We start from the raw sequence: 24,783 nt of genomic DNA, 5'->3' as shown, positions 1-24,783 counted from the left end.
CAGTATGTGACAAAATAAGTATGTCCGAATTCACAGTAGGCCTACTCATAAAAGGGTTGGCAAAAAGTATCCGGATAACCTACTTCTAGCGAGATTCTGCATACGATGGACACTTTATTACCCCATGAGCCCGAGAGGATTTATGAATGGCAGTGAAGCAACGTGACTGACGCTGGTAGATCACGTGATGATAACAATACAACACACATTCATACTATATAGAAGTGAAGTCATTACTTATTCAAAATGAGTACCTACTCAAGAGAATGTACATCATTGCATTATGGGTAGTGGTCGCAATATTTTAGGACAAGCCCATAAGCGTACAATGATGACAAATACAAATCACCAAAGGAAAAACAAACAAACTGTATAAAATGTATGTTAATAAAAAAAATTAAGAACTGCTTGCACGCTTAGTATAAACCGACTAATATTTGAGTCTCTTACCTACATTCCAGAGCTCGGCCAAGACACTGGACATATTCCTTGCATACCATACACTCATAGAAATAAAAATACCGCCATCTATCAGACCACACATAAGACCAAATTGATTTCTCGAGTCTTTTGCAGTTTATTGTTTAAATAACTAAATTGTGGCACTGAGATATCTTCTAGATAAAATAATAAACACAATATAGCTTGATCTCAGAAAGTGGATCATATATTTAATCAACATAGCATCATATCACCCTAATTTCTTAAAGCACTAAGGGATAACAAAACAGTATGGCGCTCTGAAATGCATGTTAAAGTGTATTACAAATAAGTTTTAAAGGGATAGTTTACCCCAAAATGAAAATGTTGTCATTATACTTATTCACCCTCAATGAATTTCTTTCTTCTTCTGAACACAAAAGAAGATATTTTGAAGAATGTTGGTAATCAAACAGTTGACGGTACCCATTTGACTTCCATAGAAGTCAATGGGTGCCATCAACTGTCTGGTTACCAACATTCTTTAAAATATCTTCTTTAAAGACCTGTAAACTCATACAGGTTTGTAACAACATGAGGGTGAGTAAATAATTAAAAAATATATCATTTTTGGGTCAACTAAAGTTATCCCTTTAAATGGAACAAGTACAAGTTTCCTTACCTAAGTAAGTCCCACAAGAGACTCAAAACAATGTATTCAAAAGTATATATTCTTACATAATACATGCGTAAAAAGCATTTTAAAACGAATGAGTAACCAAAAAAAGTTGGCATAGTTTTAGTCAAAGACAACTGCTATAATTAGAAGTCGCGTTGGCCTGCAGAGGTAACCATAGCAACAGTACGTTGTTCGAGCCCTTTCCGTCACCTTCAGACGTAAGTCAACAAAAAAGTCCTGCCGTTATCACTTTATTATTTATGTACCACAAGGAAATAACAAAACTCGTGTGTTTTGAAAGTGTTTAAATAATTAGCGCACTGCGCTAAAAGATAATTTGGGTTAAGCGAAACGAACCTCAACGGCAAATTACTGACAGAAATTCCTTCAAAAGGTCGAGCCCTCTGAAAGCCAGTGAATAATTGGCGGATAATTCGCACACTGCTCTAGTATACACTACTCTATTTCCCACCAGCATATCCCTCCATTCCCCGCAGCAGATGCCGTGACGGTCGCCATGATGATGTCGGGTTTTGCCTGCAGCAGCAGCAGCGAGCTGTGAGAGAGAGAGAGAGAGAGAGAGAGAGAGAGAGAGAGAGAGAGAGAGAGAGAGAGAGAGAGAGAGAGAGAGAGAGAGACCGGGAGCAGAGCAGGGAAGGCAGGCAGCAGAGCAGAGTCCTCCACCGACATGTAAGAGGACGCATATTTTCAGCCCCTCGCCGCAACGCTTCCCTCGACAAGTGCATAATATCGCGTAACAGTTGTCGAACCCACGGCTTGCTCTCTCCGCCAGCGTTTTGTATATACAAAGAGAGGAATTTAAAGGAAAAACAGCTTGCTAAGGCTTTCGCAGTCCTGCCAGAGGAGGGGCATATGGGGCTTTGTAGCAATGCAGATCCCGTGCTGCTGATGCGCTTTTGTTGCTGCATTATGGATAACCACAGATATCACCATATCTCAGGGGATTGCTTAAAACTTCTTTGGTGACTTCTTTTGTGAAAAGTGTCCTTCAAAGGAGAATCTGAAATCGGGAATACATAAGCCTAGGTAATATACGTCAAATCCACCGGCCAGGGCAGGGTCGATGGCTGCAAGTTCTCTGCATCTAAGGACTGCGAATTCATGATGTTGTGGATTGATATGGACGCATCGGTAAGAGAGGGACCATGATTGACCCCCTTAAGCTTGACTATATATTTTTGAGCCTTTAAGTTTTTAGATCACTCAAGTGTGCCACTGGCCGGTCCAATTTGCTAGCGTGGGGAGCAAATCCTGACCTTACTGTGAGACATCAGCACCATTTGAAACCATGTCTGGAGAGGTGCGTTTGAAGAAGCTGGAGAAGCTGTTTCTTGATGGCCCGTCTCAATCCAGCGGCCAGTGCTTTAGCGTGGAGACCTTGTTGGATGTTCTTGTCTGCCTTTATGATGAGTGCAATAATTCTCCCCTCAGAAGAGAGAAAAACGTTCTGGAGTTCCTAGACTGGGGTAAGACACATTTCATGCACTGCACGCCTTGTCTTTCACGCGTCCCACACGTCAGTTGTTTGGCGATTCACTGTGACATGCGGGAGCCAAACAAACTATTGTTATATTGTCTGACGTTAGCCAGCTGCTTTACAGACAAAGTTGCTGTATGGAAAACACATTGAGTTGTTTTCGAGGGGGGAACAGAAATGAAGATGACATCATCGCTAGACTGGTTTGTGCATGAATGTGGAATGTGAAGCTCACCTTTAATGAGTCCCTACTTACTGTTGAAACAAGGTTGATACAGTGCAGTGGGCTTTCATTTCGACATGGGCCACAGATAAACGATCTAATTTATTTATGGCCTCTGTGCATGTTCACCAGTAGAATAGTATGTATATTCTTTCTCGATGGCCTAACACTTAGCTTAGCTAAGCTATATAATATTCAGGCAGTAACTAAAGGTGCACTCAGTAATGGTTTGCTAAATTGTAAAGTTTTACAAATGATTATCTATCTATCTATCTATCTATCTATCTATCTATCTATCTATCTATCTGTCTATCTGTCTGTCTGTCTGTCTGTCTGTCTGTCTGTCTGTCTGTCTGTCAGTCTGTCAGTCTGTCATATCCAGGCTATATATACACACACACTACAAACACAACACAAAGTCTCTTTTCCATATATGACCCTCACATTTTTTGTGTATACCTTTATTTCTTTTAATTAGTAACTTATTTTTTTAATAAACCTTTTTATGGTTAAAAAAAAAAAAAAAAAAAAAAGTTAATATAGGCCTAAGAACTTTGAATTACCCCATGTCTGAAATGTGCTATTTAAATAAACTTGCCTTGACTAACTTAGCCCAAGTCAAAATTTAGATTGATGGTATGGATCAGCATGCAGTAAGTAAACACACGTCATGCATCCAGGTTTATACATGTCAGAATCACATCCAAAATCTATTGAAATGAATAAGATGCTGTATGTAAACAAAAATCTACTGAGTGCACTTTCAAGGCAAATAGGCAAAGTTTTATGGGGGCAGAGTTCATCCTGCATCTGTAAATGATCTAATTGCTAGTTTAAAATGGAGCAGAATGAACAGCCTTATATATCTCTGGAAAAAGTTTGGCTTAATTAACTGTCATGTTATGTAACTCTGAGAAATGAAGAGAATGCAGCAAACAGCATGGGTTTAGATTCATTGACCATCGTCTGAATGCAGTGCCATTTCACAGCACAGTCCCTGCTTAGTTTGTTGTATTGTTTACAATCCTTTTATTTGAATGAAAATGCAAATCAAACTAGCCTTCAAGCAACTTAGTTAGGCCTGTATACTTTGACAGTGCCGGTCAGTGTTGTTGCACACAAGCCAGGACGTTTTTGAGATTATTGTAATTTGAGCTATTGTGCGTCATTGTGCATGTGTGCTTGTGCGAAAAAGTGTAAGTGCACCTTTCCTGTGGGGAGTCTCTATAGGGCAACGTCAGGAAACTCCACTGAGCCACTGGACACATGATGTCATACGGGGAAACGGCTGTGTATTGTGTTTGTCCCCTTTGTGGACTTGACTATTTAAAGACTGACTAGATGGGTCACTCAGTCATGAGCTCATTAGCACACACTCACTCTTTCATTCACATTTCAATGTGACAGTCATTGGAACGGAGACCAAAGTCGCAGTTTATTGTCACCAAGGTCAAAGTTAGCTTCACAAGGGACTTTGTGTCTTGCTTTTTTGTGACACACTAACACATTTTACGGTGTTCATATTACAAAAAAGTTCCAGCTGGAAGGCTGGAAGGCTGGAAGGCAGCGTAACTTTGTAACCAAAAGGGAATGAGAGGATAAATTTGGCTGGTTGCTCTGCATTTCCTCAGCGTCTGAGGGCAGTTCATAAACAGAATTACTGAGGATGCATCAACCACTGATGGTTTAGGTAAGGGCAGTGATGAGTATTCCACATTCAGCGTTGATGGTTTGTAATTGGAGCCTTGAGGCCGTCACAATGTACTACAACATAATGAGAATCACATGTATGTTGGGACAAGGCCGCTAAGCTGCAATTATATGCGAAACCCCCTGGAATGTCCCAGTCCTCCAGAGAAATGTATGCATAACCCTACGAGACACAGAATGAATGATTCATTCGCATTTTCTTCCCTTCCCTTCCATTGCCAACCAAGTCTAGACCAGTGACCTAGAGCCATATTGTATTGTTCTGATTATTTTTTTCATTGTGAAAGAGTGAATTCATGCAGACTCCCTAGGCTTTTCAATGAAATGAATCTAGGGCCAGCTGGCAAAGATGCTTAAATACACTTCAGCTTTTCATTCGTTTTCTCTTTACTGGCCATAGAATATTGGAGGCAGCTTGGGGAATGGTTTGACGGGGTTTCCCAAATGATACATTCATTAACCAGTGCATTATGTTTAAAAGCTATTCCCTCTCAGGTATTCCCACTGTCAGTACAAAATCTTATTGGATCAATGTCCATATGAAGTCCTTTGACCAGTGAAAGTAATGTACAGGCTTTTTTCACTTACAAAAAAGTACTTATCATGGTTGATTGGACATGGTGCTTTGGTAATATTGTGGTATTATTTGAATTTTGTTGGTGTATAGTGTGAATACCATGGTATGCAAATAAGGTTAGTGTGAGATCACTCATTGGACATGTGACAATATTTCACAGTCTATTGCGTATCCTGCTGAAATGCAAGGCATGCCAGAAATTGAGCTGCTCCACACTGAGGTGTAAGATCAATGCCAAACTCCCAAAATAACGCCTCAGCAATGCAGAGATCTGGATGCATTGTTCCTCCCTGTCACATGATGTTTCTCCTGCGGAGGGCTTGGCTCGGATCGCTCGGCTGTAATAGTATGGTTTAAAGCCAAAGAATTCACCTCTTCTCCCTCATCCGTCTCCATTCCCACTCTGGTCCCTCATTCCAGCACACCCTCCAGCAGAGTCAAACAGGAACATCTTATTTAGTGCTAACATTATACACTTAGACACCCGCCCATGCCTGAAGCTGTAGTATGCACACACATGGGAAGAGAGAATGTTTTTGTCATTGTATATGTATTGTAATGCATTCTAGACAAGTTTTAGGGTGTGTTCCGCTAATAGAGATCTGTTATTTGAGATAACACTCAGAAGTAGCCAGATAGCTAATGCTGCAGTGCATTGGTGCTCTGAGACCTTCCTTGTACACTGTAGATGAAGAAGTGCTGCATTCCGCTCAGACTAAGGCCAGATTTGCATGTAAGTGCTGACTCAGAGTTCTAGCTCTTGCCGCTCTGATGTGCAGTGTGAAGAGGCTCGTACGGCAGCGGTTTGATGGCTACTCTCTGTCGCCATTCCCTCGATCTATCTTCCTCTCAATGCATCCAATTTCTTCATTGGCGAGCATTTAAATCAGTCTGCCAGTTCGCTAGCTTCAGCAGAGGAAAATAACAGACACCCTCAGTTTCATTTGCCATTTGAGATCTAAGTAAACTATTGGTGGCAGGTGACAGTTGAGCATGTTGTAAACAAATGCTACGAAATGCTACAGTCTGCAGCTGTGCAAGTGTAATGTTGATGGATTTAATAAAACTCAATTCTGTTACCTTAAAGCGATAGTTTTTGTCATCATTTACTCACCTACAACATTGTAAACAACATGGGACCCCATTGACTTTCATTGTAAAGACAAAAAACTGAAATAAACATACAAACAAAAAAAACAGACATTTTCCACAAAAACATTTTTTTTTTTTTTTTTTTGCAAAGTAAGTCATAAAGGTTTGATTTCAACTAAAAATGGGGTAAATAATATAAAATTGATAGATCTAATTTGGAACCCAATTCTACTACTTTAAGGGGATAATTCACCAAAAATGAAATTTGTCCTCATTTACTCACCTTCAACATTGCAAAACAACATTGGACCCCATTGACTTTCATTGAATGAGAAAGGAAAAACAAAACAGACATTTTCAAAATATATTTTGTTCCACAGAAGAAAGAAAGTCCTACAGGTGTATTTTAGCCAGGGACCTATAGTTGAGTTGACAACTAGGAATGAGTTATTTAATCAGCAGAATACAAAAGTAGATATTTTATTGAACGTTTCATTTGTTTTCGCTCAGACAATGAAAGTCAATGGGGGACAAAACAACACTGGATTTCATTGTTTAGAAAAAATACATTGAGTTGCTTTTGAAAAATATCTTTAATTGTTTTCTATAGAAAGTCATAAATGTAAATGATGACAGAATTTTCATTTTATGTGAACTATTCCTATAAATATGGGGTAGTTTTATGATTTACAAAACGGTTGGCAACTTTAGTAGCAGTGCAGATCGGCCAGTGTCCTCTGACATTGCTGACCGACTATAATGCTGCATGCACACAGTTATCACTTGGCCTTACTCTGGGCTGCTTCCTGATTTATGTGCCTGAATACTTTGTGTGTGTGTATTTTTGGTGTACGCCCTTGAGCTTTGATACACTGGAACAGTAGACCATCCTATCAGAATGCTACCACATGCACCACTAAGCTGTGACACAATGTGACCCAGAGATTTGACCCCAACATTCAGTAAAGAATAAAAATATGACTTCCAAAACCATTCCGACTCTAAATTCCAATTGGATGAGTAAAATTCAAAGCAATTGTAAAATGACTATGCACACTGTCTAGCAGTGGTATTAGTTTTTATTCTCAAATGAAGAGCAAACAGCGCATACGTAGATTTTTATATATTTTTTTCCTGAAGTGTTTTCAATGTAGACACTACTGAATAGCAAAGTGATTTGCGGGTTCAGCGGTTTTGGTTTGGTTTGGTTTCTCTTTCAGTAGGCGTGCATTTGTGTTTTGCATCATAGTTTCCAGTCCTCGAGGGTCACGGGAAGCTCTCGCTGGCCATGCAGCACGACGAAGCAGCCTCGAGTGTCACAAAATGAGGAAATCCTGTGGTTGGAGTGATTTTTGTGTGTTGGTTATCTTGGCTGACCCCGTAAACACTAGGTATGTTTTGCTTGCTGCTGTACTTGTTAGCCTCGCACATAACGTGCATGTCAGGCCACGTTTCAGTCGAATCTACCTCATGAGATTTCCAAATGACAAAAATACCCTCACACTTCAGTAACTATCACGCATGACTTACACTTGATCAAGATTTTACAAGCTTTCCAAATTGTAAATGCCTTGTATTTTGAGATAATTACTCTTGCATGCAAAAAATGCTGCACCCCTGAGATGAATAGTTAGGCTGAATTGCTGTAATAGCTGGCTAGCTGTAAAACAGTGTACATGGTTTAGTAAGGTTTGTAAAATGGAAAATACAGGCAATTAAACAGACATTTTTATAGATTGAAATCAACAGGTGATAAACATCATGGAAGGTTATCTGATATCACATTATGTTGATTGGTCTTGTTACCAATCTGACCTTTCAGGATTTCCTGTCTCAACTGTCAAAGTTCATTTGCTTAGCAGCTCCATTCTAAAAACTAGTCAGCTGCATCATATCATGAGTTCTTTTCTTTAGACAATCGAAAAATATTGATAAAAATGTTATTGATAAAAGTAATTAAAGTGATTTTTATTTCCCTCAATTATTTGCTGCATGATTTGGGGTGGGGAAACTCTAAATGCGGTTTTTCTGTCATTGATTTATTAAAAAAAAATTGTATAATGTTTTTTTTTTCTTTTTCTCAGTGCATCCCAGTTCTTTTTTGGCAAGCGTCTCAATCAGACTGTCACTTCAGGGTGCCAGCTTCAGCAGAGGAAAATAATAGACACTCAGATTCATTTACCATATGAGATCTAAGTAAACCATTGGTGGCAGGTGACAATTTATCACGTTTTAAAGGTCCCAGGTTTTAAAGGTACCAAAAACCATCTCAATATATTTTTACAGCTCCTTTCTCAGGAGCTCTGCCAAGAACAGGTCGATTTTGGCCTGTCTACTTAATATTCATGAGCCTCTCTTCTGATTGGCCTGTTGTTTTCTGAGTGACGTACGGCCAGGCCAACCACAGGTAACTAGGGTCATGTCTGCTGTAGTCTGCTGTGGCTTGGTGATGCTCACAAGTAAGGTAAATGAAACACCTGTAATGATGGTGATCAATTATTTGTTATTAAAGGATTAGATCACCTCAAAATTAAAATTTCCTGATAATTTACTCACCCCAATGCCATCCAAGATGTTCATGTCTTTCTGAAGTTTTCTGAGGAAAACATTTCAGGATTTTTCTCCACACAATGGACTTCAACGGTAACCAAATTGTTGAAGTTCAAATCAATGCAGTTTCAAAGGGATCTGAAGTGCTTCAAAGGGCTCTGCACGATCCCAGCTGAGGAATAGGGTCTTATCTAGCGAAACGATCGGTCATTTTCAAAAAAAAAAAAAAAATATATATACTTTTTAACCACAATAATAAATAATAATAATTCCTAAAAAGCTGATATCTCAGTTCATCAAGATCTCACAAAGCACCGTTATTATCAATGACGCTGACTGCACAATAAATCTTTCATAATGTCAACACTTCGTTTGTTATAATCAGAGGATTTGCCAGCATGCAGAATTCAGCTCTGAACAAAAACTCAGTTTTAAGCGGTGACTGGATTCTTATCTTAAATGCATCTTATTGGCCATTGCGTTCAAGAAATCAACACATTATGTCAGTGTTGTGTACTCGAGACTCGGACTCGGTCTCGGACTCGGTCTCGAGACCATATTTTAATGGTCTCGGTCTTGTCATGGACTCGTGTGCATTTTGACTCGGAATTGACTCGTACTCGAACATATTAGGACTCGGACTTATTCACGAGTCCACTCGAGTCCCATTCAAAATATTTCATGATTGTTACTGTATGTTAATATTTCTTTAAATTGTTGTTTGATTGAAACGTCCAATGATTGCTGACTTTCTTGTGCGCAACTGCGCATGACTTGAGACTAACGTTCGCGTAATAATTGTAATAAAATGACCTTTACACCACCTACTATGTGGCCTTTTTACCATTACAGTGTACATGATTCCATGGTATATTTGATTTACTGTTTGAGTATGGTGCCAATTTTATTGTTACCACCAAATATTTTACATATTCTTGAAGATATCTTTAGGTCTGGTTTTTAGACCCAACCAGGTTATCCAACCTCTCTGGTCTCGGTCTCGACTCGACTCGGACTCGACTCTCTCTGGTCTCGGTCTCGACTCGGACTCGACTCTCTTTGGTCTCGGTCTCGACTCGGACTCGACCCTCTCTGGTCTCGGTCTCGACTCGGACTCGAGTGAGCTGGTCTCGACTACAACACTGCATTATGTCTGTGATTGGCTACATTGCTCAACGCTGCAAACATATTATATATAGAAACTTGTTCTGGCCTGTAAATCGTTTTTATTTAGTTTTAGTTATTCTTGTTGATTTTGTGCAACATGAATAACAATTTATTTGTTTTTAGATGTTTTATTTTTAGATATTTCTATTTTGCGGAGTCTCGCGATTCGTATAATTCTTCCGCAACCCACACACACACGAGTACCTTACCGCCCACGCTCTGCCATCAAATCTTGTCCCGTGCCGCACCCTGTTGCGTCGGGTCCCACGGGAGTGCAGGTCTCTACATCCATCAACTGAACAGCAATTTCTCGACATGTTTCCGTGTTGTTGTTGCTCGATCAGCAACGATGTTGTCTGGGGGTTGGGCAAAAGGAGGGTTGGTGGGCAGTTGGTGGGGTGGTGACTGAAGAAGGCGGTGACTGAGTAGTTCTGACATCACATTTATACGGAAGTCACAAGAGTTTGTGAAAAGCTACTTTATGCAGGCTGTGTGCATTTGTCTGTGGATTGACTGTTTTGAAACTTATATGGTAGTTCCATAGCCCCTAGACTTCTGCTATCATGAAAAAAGCCAGGAAATTTCATTTTTGACAATATGGGACCTTTAAATTAAGGGTATGTTCACACTTGTAGTTCGGTTCTCTTGGTTCCTTTGGTCTGGACTGGACCAAAACAAAGAAATAATACATCTAGTCCTGGTTTGCTTAGCATTCACACGGTCATTTTTTAACACCGAACCTAAAGATACCAAAAAAACAACAGCTTTTATGACGTATAATTTGCGGTTGAACTTGTCAAACATCCAAAACAATGCTGTGTGCTGGGCTAAATGTGTGTATATGATAGTATTTTGACCAGCTGAGAACTCGTGAAGAGCCTAAAATATGCGTAAAGGAGTCTCTTCACGGCATGGTAAATGTCTGAGAAGTCCAATCTGGTAACAGAATCTGATTTTGTTTCTTCTCCGCTTTTCAAATCAAAGGTTTTTTTTGTGTGGTTTTTTTTTTGTGTTTGGCAGTAGACTAAATTTAAAGGCACTGTTGATAGCTGTCACATGTCAAATTTGTCAAGGTCATAGATGAGTCCTCTCATTATGAGTGCTGTCAGCATGTGTCTGACCTGCTGCGGGGGGTTTGGAAGAACGGCATGGGTGCGAGGAGATGCTCCATGGATGGGGGGGATGGGTTTTTAAAGAAAGAGATGGGGGTTTTCACATACATGACTCCCATATATAATTCATGTTGTTGTAGGAAGCAGGTAGCCTACCAGTTTGAATTTAATTTCAGTAAAGCTTTTGGTTTGGTTGTTAAATAATTTTCTTTCGTAATTCACAAAGAATCCAAACAAAGTGCGTTCTCGGAAGGCTTTGCGGTTGAGACAGTATTTTGCATGTCGGCTGTTCAGTAAAGCTGAAAGAACACGGTCCCCCCCCCCCCCCCCCCCCCACCTGTCTGTCATCAGTCGACGTGTTTTGCAACATCTTTCTTTGAGTCGATCCACTTTTTGAACTCTTGTGTGCATTTCTTCTAGTCTTGTCGAAACATGTTTCGTCAAACGCATATTTTTGGGATACTTACGGTTTCAAGTCCTAGCACTGACACCTTTCCTCTGTAAGTTATAATTAGTAGTCGTTTCCAACCTAAGGGATTGGCTGTGGCCCAGAAAGTGTCTGCACTGGAGGACTGCAGAGGTGTGTGTGTGTGTGTGTGTAAAGCCTTTTTTGTCCCTTTCATTTATTTTTGCTGGTGAAAAGGGGGGTTTGTGCCAGCTTTAGGCCATGACTGCTTTCTGTCATTGTATATAAAGTGTTCACATCACATGATTTGGACTTCAGTCAGAGTTAAAATATTAGATTTTCAACATGCACTTAGGTTTAACTGCACTTATGTTTATGACTTCTGTCTTAAAGGGATACTCCACCTTTTTTTCAAATTAAACTATGTTATTCCCTTAACTAAGACGAGTTGATACATACCTCTCTCATCTCAGTGCGTGCAATCAATCGCTCTGGCGTGCGGCGACACTTTGATAGCACTTAGCTTAGCCCAGTATATTCAATGGTATCTAACAGCCATGAATTTAGAAGTGACCAAACACATCAACGTTCTCCCTATTTAAAAACGAGTTACACGAGTAGTTCTACAACCAAGTAGGGTGACACAAAATAAAACGTGGCGCTTTTCTAAGCTGGTTAAAAAGGATAACTATAATGTATGGCGGAATAGCACTTTTGGGAGTACTTCGACTCGACGCAGTAAAAAGTCACGCCTGATCCTCTTCCTCTCACTTCTGTCAATAGTGGGAAGAGGATCAGGCGTGACTTTTTACTGCGCCGAGTCGAAGTATTCCCAAAAGTGCTATTCCCTTTAAGGAGTATCCCTTTAAGGCCCTTTCAAGAACAATAACTATAAAGATGACCATAACGATAACTATCTTAGCATTCACATCAAGAACGATAACCATAAAGATAACTATTTTAGCGCCCACACACCAACGAACGATAATGCTCTATTTATTCTAAGCACGCGCTGCAGGTTTCTCATCTGCCTCTTTAAATGCTTGAGCTCTTTAAAGCGGAATGGATTCTGATTGGCTGTCAATGTTTTTATTGTTTATCAGCTGGAAAAAAAATTTCTGAAATGTTATGATATGCAGTTTAGCCAGACTTTTGACTAAATGCCTAAACACTATTATAAACTTCACCTTATTCTGTCCTTGAGCTGCCTGCTTAAATAGAAAAAGATTTGACTTGTAAAGAAACCAGCCACAGGTTGTTTCGTTTTTCTTTTTACCAGAAAGTAATTCTACAGCAATACACTTGTGTGAAATAACAATAATAATTTGGCACTTTCTGCGAGTGGTTGTACAGAAAACACTGGGAAAATGGTGGACAGTGTGTGTAGGCTCTGATCAGATATCTTTTTATCTTACCATGCCTCAAAAAAGTTGTAGACATATTTATAAATATAATAAGTTAGAATGAAATAAACTCAACCTTTTTATTTTCTAAATGTCTTTCGTTGATCTTTTACAATTCATCCATGCATGTTTAATTTGTAAAAAAAATTGTTTACCAAAAACTTGATGCGATGATTAATTACTCACCCTCATGTCGTTCCAAACCCGTAACATCTTTTTTGATGAAATCTTAGAGATTTCTGTCCCTCAGTTAACAGCTACGCAACTAGCACTTTGACGCTTCCATATGAATGGAGCGGTTAGGTAAAAAAATTCTGAAAAGACTCAATTGCCTAATATGATGAACAAGTAAAATCAGATCAAAAGCACGCACATCCAAAGCAATATGTTGCTCAAATTGGGAGCTCGACAAGAACATTTATAAAAAAGGAAAAAAGTCGGCACACCATGGCTCCAAAAATGTGAAAATTTAATAATAGACTCACACACAGGTGGTAACGTTTCGAGCGCGTAGGCTCTTCGTCAGACCAAATATGATGAACAAAAATATTTATTTTGTGGAACACAAAGACATTTTGAGGAATAAACTGGTCTTAATTCCATGCAATTACAATGAATGGGAAATTGAACTTTTAAGGATTAAAAAGTTTGCAAAAGCACCATAAGTATTATAAAAGTGGTCAATACAAGCTTACAAGAATGTATTCTAAGTTTTTATTAATTTATAGGGTAGCTTTGTGTGAGGAACAGATTTTTAATTAAACACAAACTAGTAGACTACATTCTCAAAAATGTTTTTACTTTTATAATTTAAGGAAGACATATAGTCATACAGGTTTGGACCAATAAGAGGGTGAGTAAATGATGACAAATTGTAATTTTTTTTAAGTGAACTATCCCTTTAGCCTTATGTGAACAACACGGTGAGAAGCACATGCGTGTATGGATCACGTTACAAATTGCAGGTTACTAATAGGGTTTGATGTTTGCTTTTAATGGGAAAGTATTTTGACAGACAGTGTCTAGCCCAAATTAAAATGTCACAGTGGCATGTTCCAACGAAGTTGATTAGCGATTAAGATAATAATGATTACGATGACAGTGATGATAATCTGAACATATTACATGGGTGGTGAAGTTTCAACAGTTCCGACTGCCTCCGGGTTTTCAGTCAGTCGTGGTAGGAAACGTCCAGCAGGATTTCATTCACTCCTCTGTTCTCAGAGAATGCAGTAGGGTAGAGTTACGTCTACCATTACATATTTTGCCACAGGGAGGTGACTGGGTGGTATTATGTTGACTGAAAAACTCCTGCTAAGCTAATGCTGGTATTTTTACATCCCTGCCAATTGAGCGTAAACGCATTGCTGTCTGTGGAAAGTTTTCACAGCTCTTGTGTCAATGTCAATGTTGTTGGATGACTGTGTAATCTTCTTTGAGGGATATGACCGTTCTGCTTTTCTTCAAAGGTGTCTGCATTAGGTTCTGAGAAATGGCTAAATTAATAAGCCTATACATTGACCCTCACATGAAACAATATCATACACTACCCTTATTTCCCTGACATACAGTAGCAACATCTCTGTATTGACTCCATCGATAAAGTATAGTTCACCCATGAATGAAAATTCTGTCATCATTTACTCACCCTCGTGACTTTCTTTCTTCTGTCAAACACAAAGGAGATATTTATATCTGATTGTCTAAGCTGCTCTTTTCCATTCAATGAAAATGAATGGTGACCAAGATTGTCAAGCAAAATTTTCAGTGAATAAAAACGTAATTTTCAGTGTTTCCTACAGAAATCTGTTTTATGGTTTCAGAAGACTGAAAACCATATGCTTTTTGCTTAAAAAAGCAAAACGCATAATAAAAGTGGTCCATATGACATAGTCTAAATGTACCACTTTTATTATGCTTTTTGCTTTTTTAGTCTGGCTGCGATTAATCGACATAAATTAGCGAAATCAGTGTGCAGCTCACGATCCTGTGTTTTCAGTGGCTCGGTTCACAGTAAATGCTGCTCCACACAAACTCAACGAGTTCGGGTCGCTTATAACACGCTTTTGAAAACGGCTGTTGTCGACATTGAGAAGCTTTAAAGGGTTAGTTCACCCAAAAATGAAAATTCTGTAAGTAATTACTCACCCTCATGTTGTTCCAACCCCGTAAGACTTTCGTTCATCTTCGGAACACAAATTAAGATGTTTTTGATGAAATCTGAGAGCTGGATCACTGCTCCATAGGCTTCTAAGGGATCGAAATTTGCCGGCCCAGAAAAGTTAGTAAAGACATTGTTAAAATAGTCCAAGTGACTACAGTGGCTCAACCACAAGTTTATCAAGCGACGAGAATACTTTGTGCGCAAAAAACAACAAAAATAATGACTTTTATTCAACTATTCATTTTCGTCTGTCGAATTTCGTCTTTCGCCTGAATGAATTCATGTAGTGTAACAGTGCAGCGCTTCTGTGTTGTACGTCACACACATGACCAGTGTCGGCCAATAGTGAGTCTACGTGGTGATGTACAACCCAGACGCACTGCGCTGTTACACTACGTGAATTCATATTGAATTCATTCAATAGCAGTTTGGGTCTTAGTATGCAGGACGCCATCTCTGGTGTCTGTCTGCTCCCCATTGGGCCTGATGGTTTCCTTTTAAAGGTGAATGGTTGCTTCCTGTATTGTAATGCCATCTTATCTAACCTTGGTAGCATGACTCAGTCTATGTATTTCTTATGAAGATTGAAAAAGCAGGGGATCATGTTACAAAACGTGTGATGCAACTGCAGGCACTGATGAGAGTACAGTAAAAGTGTCGAACATGCTTTTGACGCCTTTACCATCTCATTTCATCTCCGTCTTTTGTGCGGTTAGTTTCTGTTTATGTCGTTTGTCACATAACCTTTCTGCATTCAATACATTTTTAACATAGCTGTCTGTGGTAAAGGGGCCATGTGTTTTGCTCTTTTCCACCATTAATGCACTTGCAGCATGGTGCTTGAGTTTCGGGCATGTTTAATGGGTGATTCTTCATCTACCCCGTCTGTTTGCATTTTTTTCTTGATGAACATTAGCAAAGGAACCCTGAGATCTTATTGCTTTGTTAGTACTGAGTGGTCTTCCTCTGGCTTCATTGTATTTTGGGAATATCCTGTTTTTGCATTGCAGTGGTTAGACAATTGTAGTTTTTGTCTTGTCTGGCACAAGTCAAGCCATCATGCTTCTATAGCTGAGGATGCTTTAGGGGCGATATATATTGCTTTGGGAATTTGGACGTCACGGGTGCTCACTCTAGCATTAAACACAATTTATCGCCCCATTGCATGTTTATGCAGTATGAAAGTGATTCTCAGGCATGTTTATGTATGTTTGGTACTTATTAATGATTTAATGCTCTCCCCTCTCCTCACGGAAGGTTTCATATATCACCCCCCGCTAACTACATGGTACTCTGAGCCATGACTTTGCCTTGGGAATTGAAAGCACCCATTACTTTTTTTATTTTTTTATTCATTTGATATCCTGCTAGCTTGTTTAATAACAGAGCCTGCCATCGCATCTATTAAGGAAACCCCTGCTCAAGATCCCTTCATTTTGTAAATGTAATTTATTCAGTCTGTTGGGACTCGTCGTATTTATGACCTTTATTAGCAGTAGCAGTTGTGAGGCACTGGGACTTTTATTCCAGATTAAGCAAGACATTGTTGGAATCACAGGTCATATAGTTACAAAAACAACATGAATAAATACGTTTTATTATTGTATGTATGTATGAATGTATGCATGCATGTATGTATGTATGTATGTATGTATGTATGTATGTATGTAACATTTGGAATTGTTTAATTAGAATAATAATAATAATATAAATATATTTTTTCACTTTTTTTTTTACCATTTTGCTGGAAATATGGTTTATATTAAGATAAAAATAGAACAAAAACAGTGACAATAAATATTTGTTTTTGTTTGTTTTTGGCCGTTAAAAGTTTTCTCTTTGGCCTTATTAGTAGTATTTTATTCACAGAGAAAAGATGGGGACTGGAAATTAAACTAACCAACCTAAGTCGCATCATGCACATGAGCACCATCGTGCAACATGTCTGACCACCAATATTTTTGGTGAAATTGAATTAACTGTACATTTCTTGCTGGGGAATTTTGTGCAGGCTTTCTGAAGACTGATTACTCCATTTCCTAAGATTTCTGATTGAAATATTGCCCCTCAATACCTTATTTTTATTTACTTTTGTTTAAATTTCTGTAACTTTTTTTTGTTTCATATTAGAGGGCTACAAAAGTGTTCACATGACGCCTATATTGTAAAGTAGAATTTTATTAGTTTCACTGTACTCATCCTTGTTAGTGCATAGCCTCTGCCTCTGAAAGTTGTAGAGGTCAGAGCACATTGTCATAACTGTACTATTATGTTAATGCTCTCAATGCCTTATTAGCCTCTCTGGTTATGAAAGAGGAAGGCCATCCTCAGGTCTTTTAGCTCCAGGAGCCAGGACGTGTTCTTCTGGAAGCGGCATTTTTGGGTTGTTACCTCACCGTGGCCGTAAATAATCCCTCTTATGGCTTCCAGATGTCCCCTTGCCAGAGGAGTGGATGTGGGAACACACTCTCAGGGCCTAGTATTCCTCTTTGCATCCTTCTTTGCACACACTCCTGTCCCTGAATACAGCGGGGAGGGCAAATTTACACAAGCTCACGCAGATTCTCATGAGCGCCATGTCACGCACACCCTTAACCAGTCTGGTAGGAGACACAAAGACGGGACGTGTTTTTCCAGTCCCACAATGCCAATGAGTTTACTCTGACACTTACTTTCAAAACCTCAGTATTTGTTTTTTGCATAAATTTCATCCCTTTGTACCAGGGTTATCATCGTTAAAACAAAAACTATAAAAATATTAACGGAAATAAAATAAAATATAAAAAACATTAACTTATTTTAGTATAACTTAAAGCACTAAAATAAGTAAAAGAAAAATTACACAAACACAACAAAATGACTAAAACTAACTCAAATTCAAGTAAAAAACTACATTTAAAACTAAATTTACATTTACAGCACCACAGATTACCTCACTTTCATTTGTCATGACAACCGTTGCTATGTTTGACATGCCTGTGTTGTTTTATTAGGTTTTCAGGTGAGTGATACTGTATAGCTATTGTTCGGCTGCCAAAATTAAACAAAAGAAGCATCACTAAAGCTAATATTGTTAACCCACTGATCCTTAGATACATAGGGCGGAGCTGTCTTCATGATGCACAGGTATCGCATGCATTTCTCCATTGATGGGCCTCTCACTCGATCCACGTTTATTTGTTTTTACTCTATAAAGTGCCTCGCAGGTCCCATTATGTTGTGGTTACATAGAGATTCATGCTTGCAGAGTATTTTATTCAGTGGTTGTTTCACAGTCCATGCTGTCTATGAGTCTTTTAGGACTCTAGTGGTTATGGTTATGAGCATTATGCCTGGTTGTATGTTGTCAATGGTGTGTGTGACCTGTGACGTAACGCACGACTCCCACTGCAGTGACACACTTTTTTTACAAACATATGGCTGACGTTAACGTGTCACAACTGTTGAAAGTTTCTTAGAGGTCAAGCGTGACTGATTCTATCCAGGGATGTCTAAAGTTATTTTTGCCCTGTCTCAGTGGTAAGGCTGGGCAATATGAATTTAATACATCCAGTCAGATAGCATCTGAATGATCTGTTTTATAATATTACTTTTTAACTCAAGTGTTGCATAATGTGAGACTGTTTTTAAACTGATGCCAGACTTACCTTTGTCTTTTGGTTTGCATCCATCAAGTATAGGGGTGTATTGATACACTGATGATTCGATACAAATCGCAATACTGAACTCACGATACGATACTATCGAAATATTTTAAGCCAAAATACGTATTTTTATTATTATTATTATTAATAAAATATTATTATTATTATTATTAAGCAAGCATTTGAACGTCCATGTTTACTACAGTATGCGTGCCGTTGTGAATCTGTTAATCATATAAAGCCATTGTGTCTCTTCATCATATAGGCTAAAGCCATTGTGTCTGGTCAGAAGACTTGGATTTGGATTAGACCACTCAATTGATAATTTTTTACGATGCCTTTGACATTTTTGGGATTTTTTTACATTTTAGAGGAATAGACTTTAATTGGAGGGGACAGAAATCTGTCAGGTTTCATAAAAAAAAAATCTTCATTTGTGTTTGGAAGATGAATGAAAAATCTTTTAGCTTTGAAACGACTTGAGGGTGAGTACATGATGGCAGAATTGACATTTTTGTGTGAATTATACCTAAGCTGAGCCTTGGATAAACTAACTCTATATCACAAATCATATCGTTTACATCAATGATATACACATTTTTATATCGTGATAACTCTATATAACAATATGTTGTTACACCCCTAATCAGGTGCTAAATAAAGAAAAATCGAATCAAATAAAATGCACTCTTTTTTTTTTTTGCCTTATTCACTAGATTATCTAAAAATATCCACTACCACATGTTTACTCAATTTATAAACCATATTTCCAGATATATAAAGAAGATATATTGTCAAAATATACATTATTTTGATACTCTTATTTTGATATTTTGGTGTGTTTCTCTGCTCTGTTCTGTTTTTGTTACTGATTATCTCCTCGTTTGTTTCTATGGTTACGTATGATTATCACCTGTCAGTCATTTGGTTCGTCTTGTATTTAAACTCCGTGTCTTGTCCAGTCCCTGGTCGGTTATGCAAAGTGTTGTGTTATTAGCATGTTCATCATTAAAGTCTATTTAGAGAATTCCTATCCGTGCTTGTTGCTCCTCCAGAAGTGTTATATATACCATATTTACCATAAGTATAAATATATAATAATATACATACATATAATAGTTGAAATACAACATTTTATTTATTTAACATTTATTTATTTATTGCTGAAATGGTTTGTAAGTTCCATGCATGCTGTAAAAAAAATATATTTTTAATATAATAATATATTCACACAGTTGTGAGATATACCGTCATCATAAGCTCCTAGCGTGATCTAATACTATAGTTATGCTGCCTACCTTTACTTAGCGGTGTTTACACATAGTTGGTATTGTTGGCATGTTTTTAGCTGTCATGAGATAAACTACCTGACCTCTGATATGTGACTGTGACAGTGGGTCAGTGGTTAAGTGTAATCACTGTAGTAATGTGGAGCAGTTCTGATGAGATGTAATGACCTGGTGGGGTAATGAAGGCCTGCTGGGACCAGAATGCCTTGGAGCCACCAATTGTACCTTGGTGATCTACCCACTTATTTGCTCTGAAAGACAGATGCTGTAACTTCAAGAGATAATGACCCCTTAAATAGAATTGGAATATCATGTGGAAAACATTGTATTTATTCTTAGTTTTTTATTATTAGATAGGAAAATTATAATTTTTACCTCTTCTAAAAAAAATGAACTGGTGTTGCCCGTCTGCCACAATGCTATAGTTTTCTGGATGGTTTTAGCCTTAGCAAACACGTGTAATAGTTTTTCAAATATTGTGCTATTTTTAATTATTATTGTTTTTAAAAAAGTTTTTAATGGTTGGATTTGTAAAAGCATATTTTTACATTATAAAAAGGTCTCAGAAGCTGTTTTGTAATAGCTGTATTTCTGCACTTTGATGTCTAATGCATAATGCATTCATTTTTACATGCATTGCGGACCCAAAGTATTTAAACATTTAAACAATTTTTGAACGTCATTGTATTATTAAATAAAAATCCAAACCATCTTTGTCACAAAAGATGAAGCACACTTTTTTGGTAAAAAATAATAATAATTTAAAAGTAATAGCAAGCATGGCTCAGACAGGTGAAATTAGGGCTAGCAGTCTTTGTTTGCACATGCATTTGGTTTCATATTCTGTCAAAAAGGAAATTCGTATTTTTAAGTGCAGTGTAAGTTTAAAGGGATAGTTCACCCAAAAATGAAAATTCTGTCATCATTTACTCACCCTCAAGTTGTTCCAAACCGGTATGAGTTTCTTTCTTCTGCTGAACACAAAAGAAGATATTTTGAAGAATGTCGGTAACCAAACAGTTGACGAACCCCATTAACTTCCATAGTATTTTTTTCCACACTGGAAGTAAAATATCTTCTTTTGTGTTCAGCAGAAGGCGGCAATGCATAAAGGTTTGGAACAACTTGAGGGTGAGTAAATGATGACAGAATTGGGTTATGGATTTTGGATTGGATTTGGATTTTTGGGTGAACCATCCCTTTAAGTTTTCTGGATCCACTATATATTCCAGGAGAATTTTCATCATTCATTTATCCACTTTGAAATAGCCAAGCCAAACCCCCCCTATAACAGTTCAGTTTGACTTGTTTGTTGTAGTCTGACAGACATTTCCTTATTTCTCACAGGGCCAGACTTTTCTGAATTTCTCTCCTCTGCACAATCCAATATTGCTATGGCAACAGAGATGTCCCACCCCGTGTGCATGATGCTGATTGGAAGAGATTTAGGGACAACATTTTGAGTCTGCGGCAGAGGCAGTGCGTGTGCTCCATGGAAAATTTTTGCTACAGCACACCTCAGTAATGTGTACAAGAGCCATTAGATGAGGTCGAGCTTTGATATTTTAGGAAGGTCAAGCTTACCTCATTCTGAGGGTTTAGAGCTGCAGTACATAGACTGATGATGGCCGGTGTGGGTGGCGTGTTTGAACTCTTGTTGAGGATAAACATGGCAGATTTTTAACCTTATCGCACTGCGGTTGAGATCATCCACTTCTCTGTTCCCATGTTTTCCCACTTGTTAGACATCTGAGCCAGGGATGGCAGGTCTCCGTTTAGCACGTACAACATTGCTGTAGTAAAATAATTATTTATTTTACACCCATATTTGAAAATGTTCAGCTTCAGCATTATTTTTTTCATAAATAAATGAATTGTTAATTACATACACTACAGTTCAAATGTTTGGGGTAAGCTTTTTGTATGTTTTTGAAAAGAAGTCTCCTATACTCAACAAGACTGCATTTATATGATTAAAAATACAGTAAAGAAGTACAGAAATATTATTTCTTCTAGAAAATAGTTTTCTATTTTAATTCCTCTGATGGCAAAGCTGAATTTTCAGCATCATTACTCCAGTCTTCCGAGTCAATTGATCCTTCAGAAATCATTCTAATATGCTGATTTGGTACTCAAGAAACATTTCTTATTATTATCAATGTTGAAAACAGTTGTGCTGCTTAATATTTTTGTGGAAACTAAGATGCATTTTTTCATTATCAGAACATGAGTAGAAAGTTTAAAAGAACATTATTTATTTAAAATAGAAATCTTTTGTAATATTATACATGTCTTAACTGTCACAATTTAATGCGTTTTTGCTCAATTAAAATATTCACTTAAAAAAAAAAAATCCTACCCCAATCTTATGAATGACAATATATTTATTCATGTTTTTAACAATTTCATAATTTGTGTAAAATAAATTAAAATAGTTGTTTACTTGTTTTTTGTTGTTGTTGTTTGTTTTAACTGATTTTGTCACATTTCTTTTCTTTTGTTTTTACAGCCAAACCTTTCACATCCAAGGTGAAACAGATGCGCTTACGCAAGGAGGATTTTGAGATCCTGAAGGTGATTGGACGGGGAGCTTTTGGAGAGGTATTTATTGTTCTCGTTTCCTTTGGAACATTCTTTTTTTAAGATCCCGTAATAGCCCCATTGCAATATTTGATGAGTATACTGATTTACCATAAACACAGGTTGCAGAGTAAGGATATTCTTCATGTAGTGCTTTTAAGAGCCTGAGGCAGTTGATGTTCTTTTGTAATGACAGTCGTGTGATGTAGTCACTGGGGAATGTGTGGTGTACAGGTAGGCCAGGAAACCAGAACTATTAGGTTACTTCGTGAGGCCTGGCTGTTCAGAATGGCCCGTGAAGTGGGAACCCAGCAAATGGTTATGGGATTTTTATTCAGGTTTTATTTCACAGTGAGAAAATAGCTCTGTGACACTTTGACGGTTCCAGAAATAGTCCACCCAAAAATAAAAATTGACATTATTTACTTTTGTACAAAATGTACCTTTTGTAACCCACGCAACTCTATTTCTTCCTACAAAAATAAAAAAGGAATATTTTTTGAGGAATATCTTGGCACATGAAATATTGCCTACAAGTTGTACAGACTATTTTTATGATCATTTTATGGTATTTCTTCCATCCTTATTGAAACTCGAAGGCTTTAGCCTAGTCCTCATTCAGATTATTATTTTTTCCATTGAAAAAAAAAGTCAAGCGGGTTTGGGAATTGCAATACATAAAAGATGACCAAATTCTCATTAAGCTAATCCTTTAAAATACAGATCTGCTTTAAACAAATTGCTCAGAAATCAAGTACCTTAAATTTTCCAAGAAGTGAAATACATTAACAACTGTGTCTGCAAAAAGACAGCTTAAACTTTCTTAACAACGGATAGGTTTGAGTTATAAAAATGGCAACACATTTGTTAGATTTGGTGGATGGAAATACATCAAAGATCATTTGATACATTTTAAAGGGCAATATTTGTCAGTCCTTGGGCTTTTCTCCACTTGTCAACGTCTGGTGAGCTATGATTCATCTATGCCCGCCTCAGTGGGAACGTTTTCGTCTGACACACCACTCGACAGGGTTTCCGGCCTCACTCCAGTCCAGCTGGAATCAACAGCTCATGGAAACCTAGCAGAAAGTCTGTTCTGCTTGATGTGAGCCTGTTGCCAAAATAACACGAGAATGGAAGCCATGCAGCTGTGAGAAAACGTGCGAAGGAACAGACTGAGGATCAGTCACACACTTTCATCTCCTGATGGATCAGGAAAGGCTTGGGCGAGAAGAAGAATGGCAGATGACATCATTTCCTGTGAAGATTTCTGAGCCAGTAGTTGCTACTGAATTTTGAATTTGAAGACAAAAAAAATCGTTTCAAGATCATTACGATTTTTTTCTGCACTTTTCAACACATTTAAATCCCACTTACTGAAGTGCAATTTTTTTATTAAAACTGTGTAGGGTGTGGAAAGGGAAATCACATCACATACTGTCATTGTACACTTGATTGCAGAAAGCGAAGAGCAAAAGAACTTTGAAAGCGACTCCTCTATCAGCACAGTCAGAGCCAAGAACAGTGTGCTCTTTCCTGATCAAGTCACTGAACATTGCCAGAACACTGTTGTGTTCACTGATCATCATTTAATAGAGTGAAGACATCACACATCCAACTGAGCCTAATGCTTTATATTCCCTCTTTAAGGCAGATGCTAGATATGATCATTATGTTATTTTCCTGGGACTATGATCTCATGACATTCACAGGCATCTGGTTTTCCTTGTATTTGAACTGTACTGTTTGCAGTCTCACAGAGATTGAATTTGCTGCTTATTGTTACAAATAATTGCCTGCTTAGACAGGAATAGACTGTCTGACTAACGTTCATTAATGTTAAAAAAAATCTCTTTCAAATAAATGATGTTCTTTCTATTCATCAAAGAACCCTGAAGAAAATGTATCACGGTTTCTACAAAAATATTAGGCTAAGCGGCACAACTGTTTTCAATATTGATAATACTAAGAAATATTGTTTGAGCCAAATCAGCATACTAGAATGATTTCTTAAGGATCATGTGACACTGTTGAAATGTTTTGCTTTGTATCACATGAATAAATTATATTTATTCATGTATTATTTAATACATTTAAATAAGTTATTTAATTTTGCTGTATAATTATACTGTTAATTTAAATTGTAATACTGTATTTTTAATCGAATAAATGGTGCCTTGGTGAGGATAAGTGAATTATTTTAAAAACATTTAAAAAGCTTTTTAAAAACAAACTGTTTAATTGGCATCTTTCCCTGGTTAAAACACTG

The 24,783-nt window shown here is 37.7% G+C and overlaps 1 protein-coding gene and 1 long non-coding RNA gene across 10 annotated transcripts in view; one reads left to right on the top strand and one right to left on the bottom strand.

Annotated features, from left to right (window-relative positions):
- Positions 1 to 1,707: 1,707 nt before the first annotated feature.
- Positions 1,708 to 24,783, top strand: part of cdc42bpab (CDC42 binding protein kinase alpha (DMPK-like) b) — a 58,941-nt gene continuing 35,865 nt past the window's right edge. For 6 of the 9 annotated variants that reach the window (XM_082148157.1, XM_082148156.1, XM_082148152.1 and 3 more), the window contains exons 1-2: positions 1,709 to 2,586; positions 22,444 to 22,535. In XM_082148157.1, coding sequence (XP_082004283.1) covers positions 2,409 to 2,586; positions 22,444 to 22,535 — 270 coding nt within the window. In that variant the 5' untranslated portion in view covers positions 1,709 to 2,408. Of the gene's footprint in view, positions 2,587 to 22,443; positions 22,536 to 24,783 lie in introns of all 9 variants that reach the window. The other 3 variants (XM_082148153.1, XM_082148150.1, XM_082148151.1) reach the window with 1 other exon arrangement.
- The window catches only part of LOC309482786, a 223,295-nt gene continuing 208,270 nt past the window's right edge, over positions 9,759 to 24,783 (bottom strand). Inside the window, exon 2 of the long non-coding RNA XR_014200367.1 lies at positions 9,759 to 9,891. This is a non-coding gene — a long non-coding RNA (uncharacterized lncRNA). The remainder of the gene's footprint in view (positions 9,892 to 24,783) is intronic.

The sequence above is a fragment of the Leuciscus leuciscus genome (assembly GCF_965113295.1).
Source record: "Leuciscus leuciscus genome assembly, chromosome: 19".
NCBI lineage: Eukaryota > Metazoa > Chordata > Actinopteri > Cypriniformes > Leuciscidae > Leuciscus > Leuciscus leuciscus.
The sequence above is the reverse complement of the archived record's forward strand: the minus strand, read 5'-3'. Positions and strand labels throughout refer to the sequence as shown.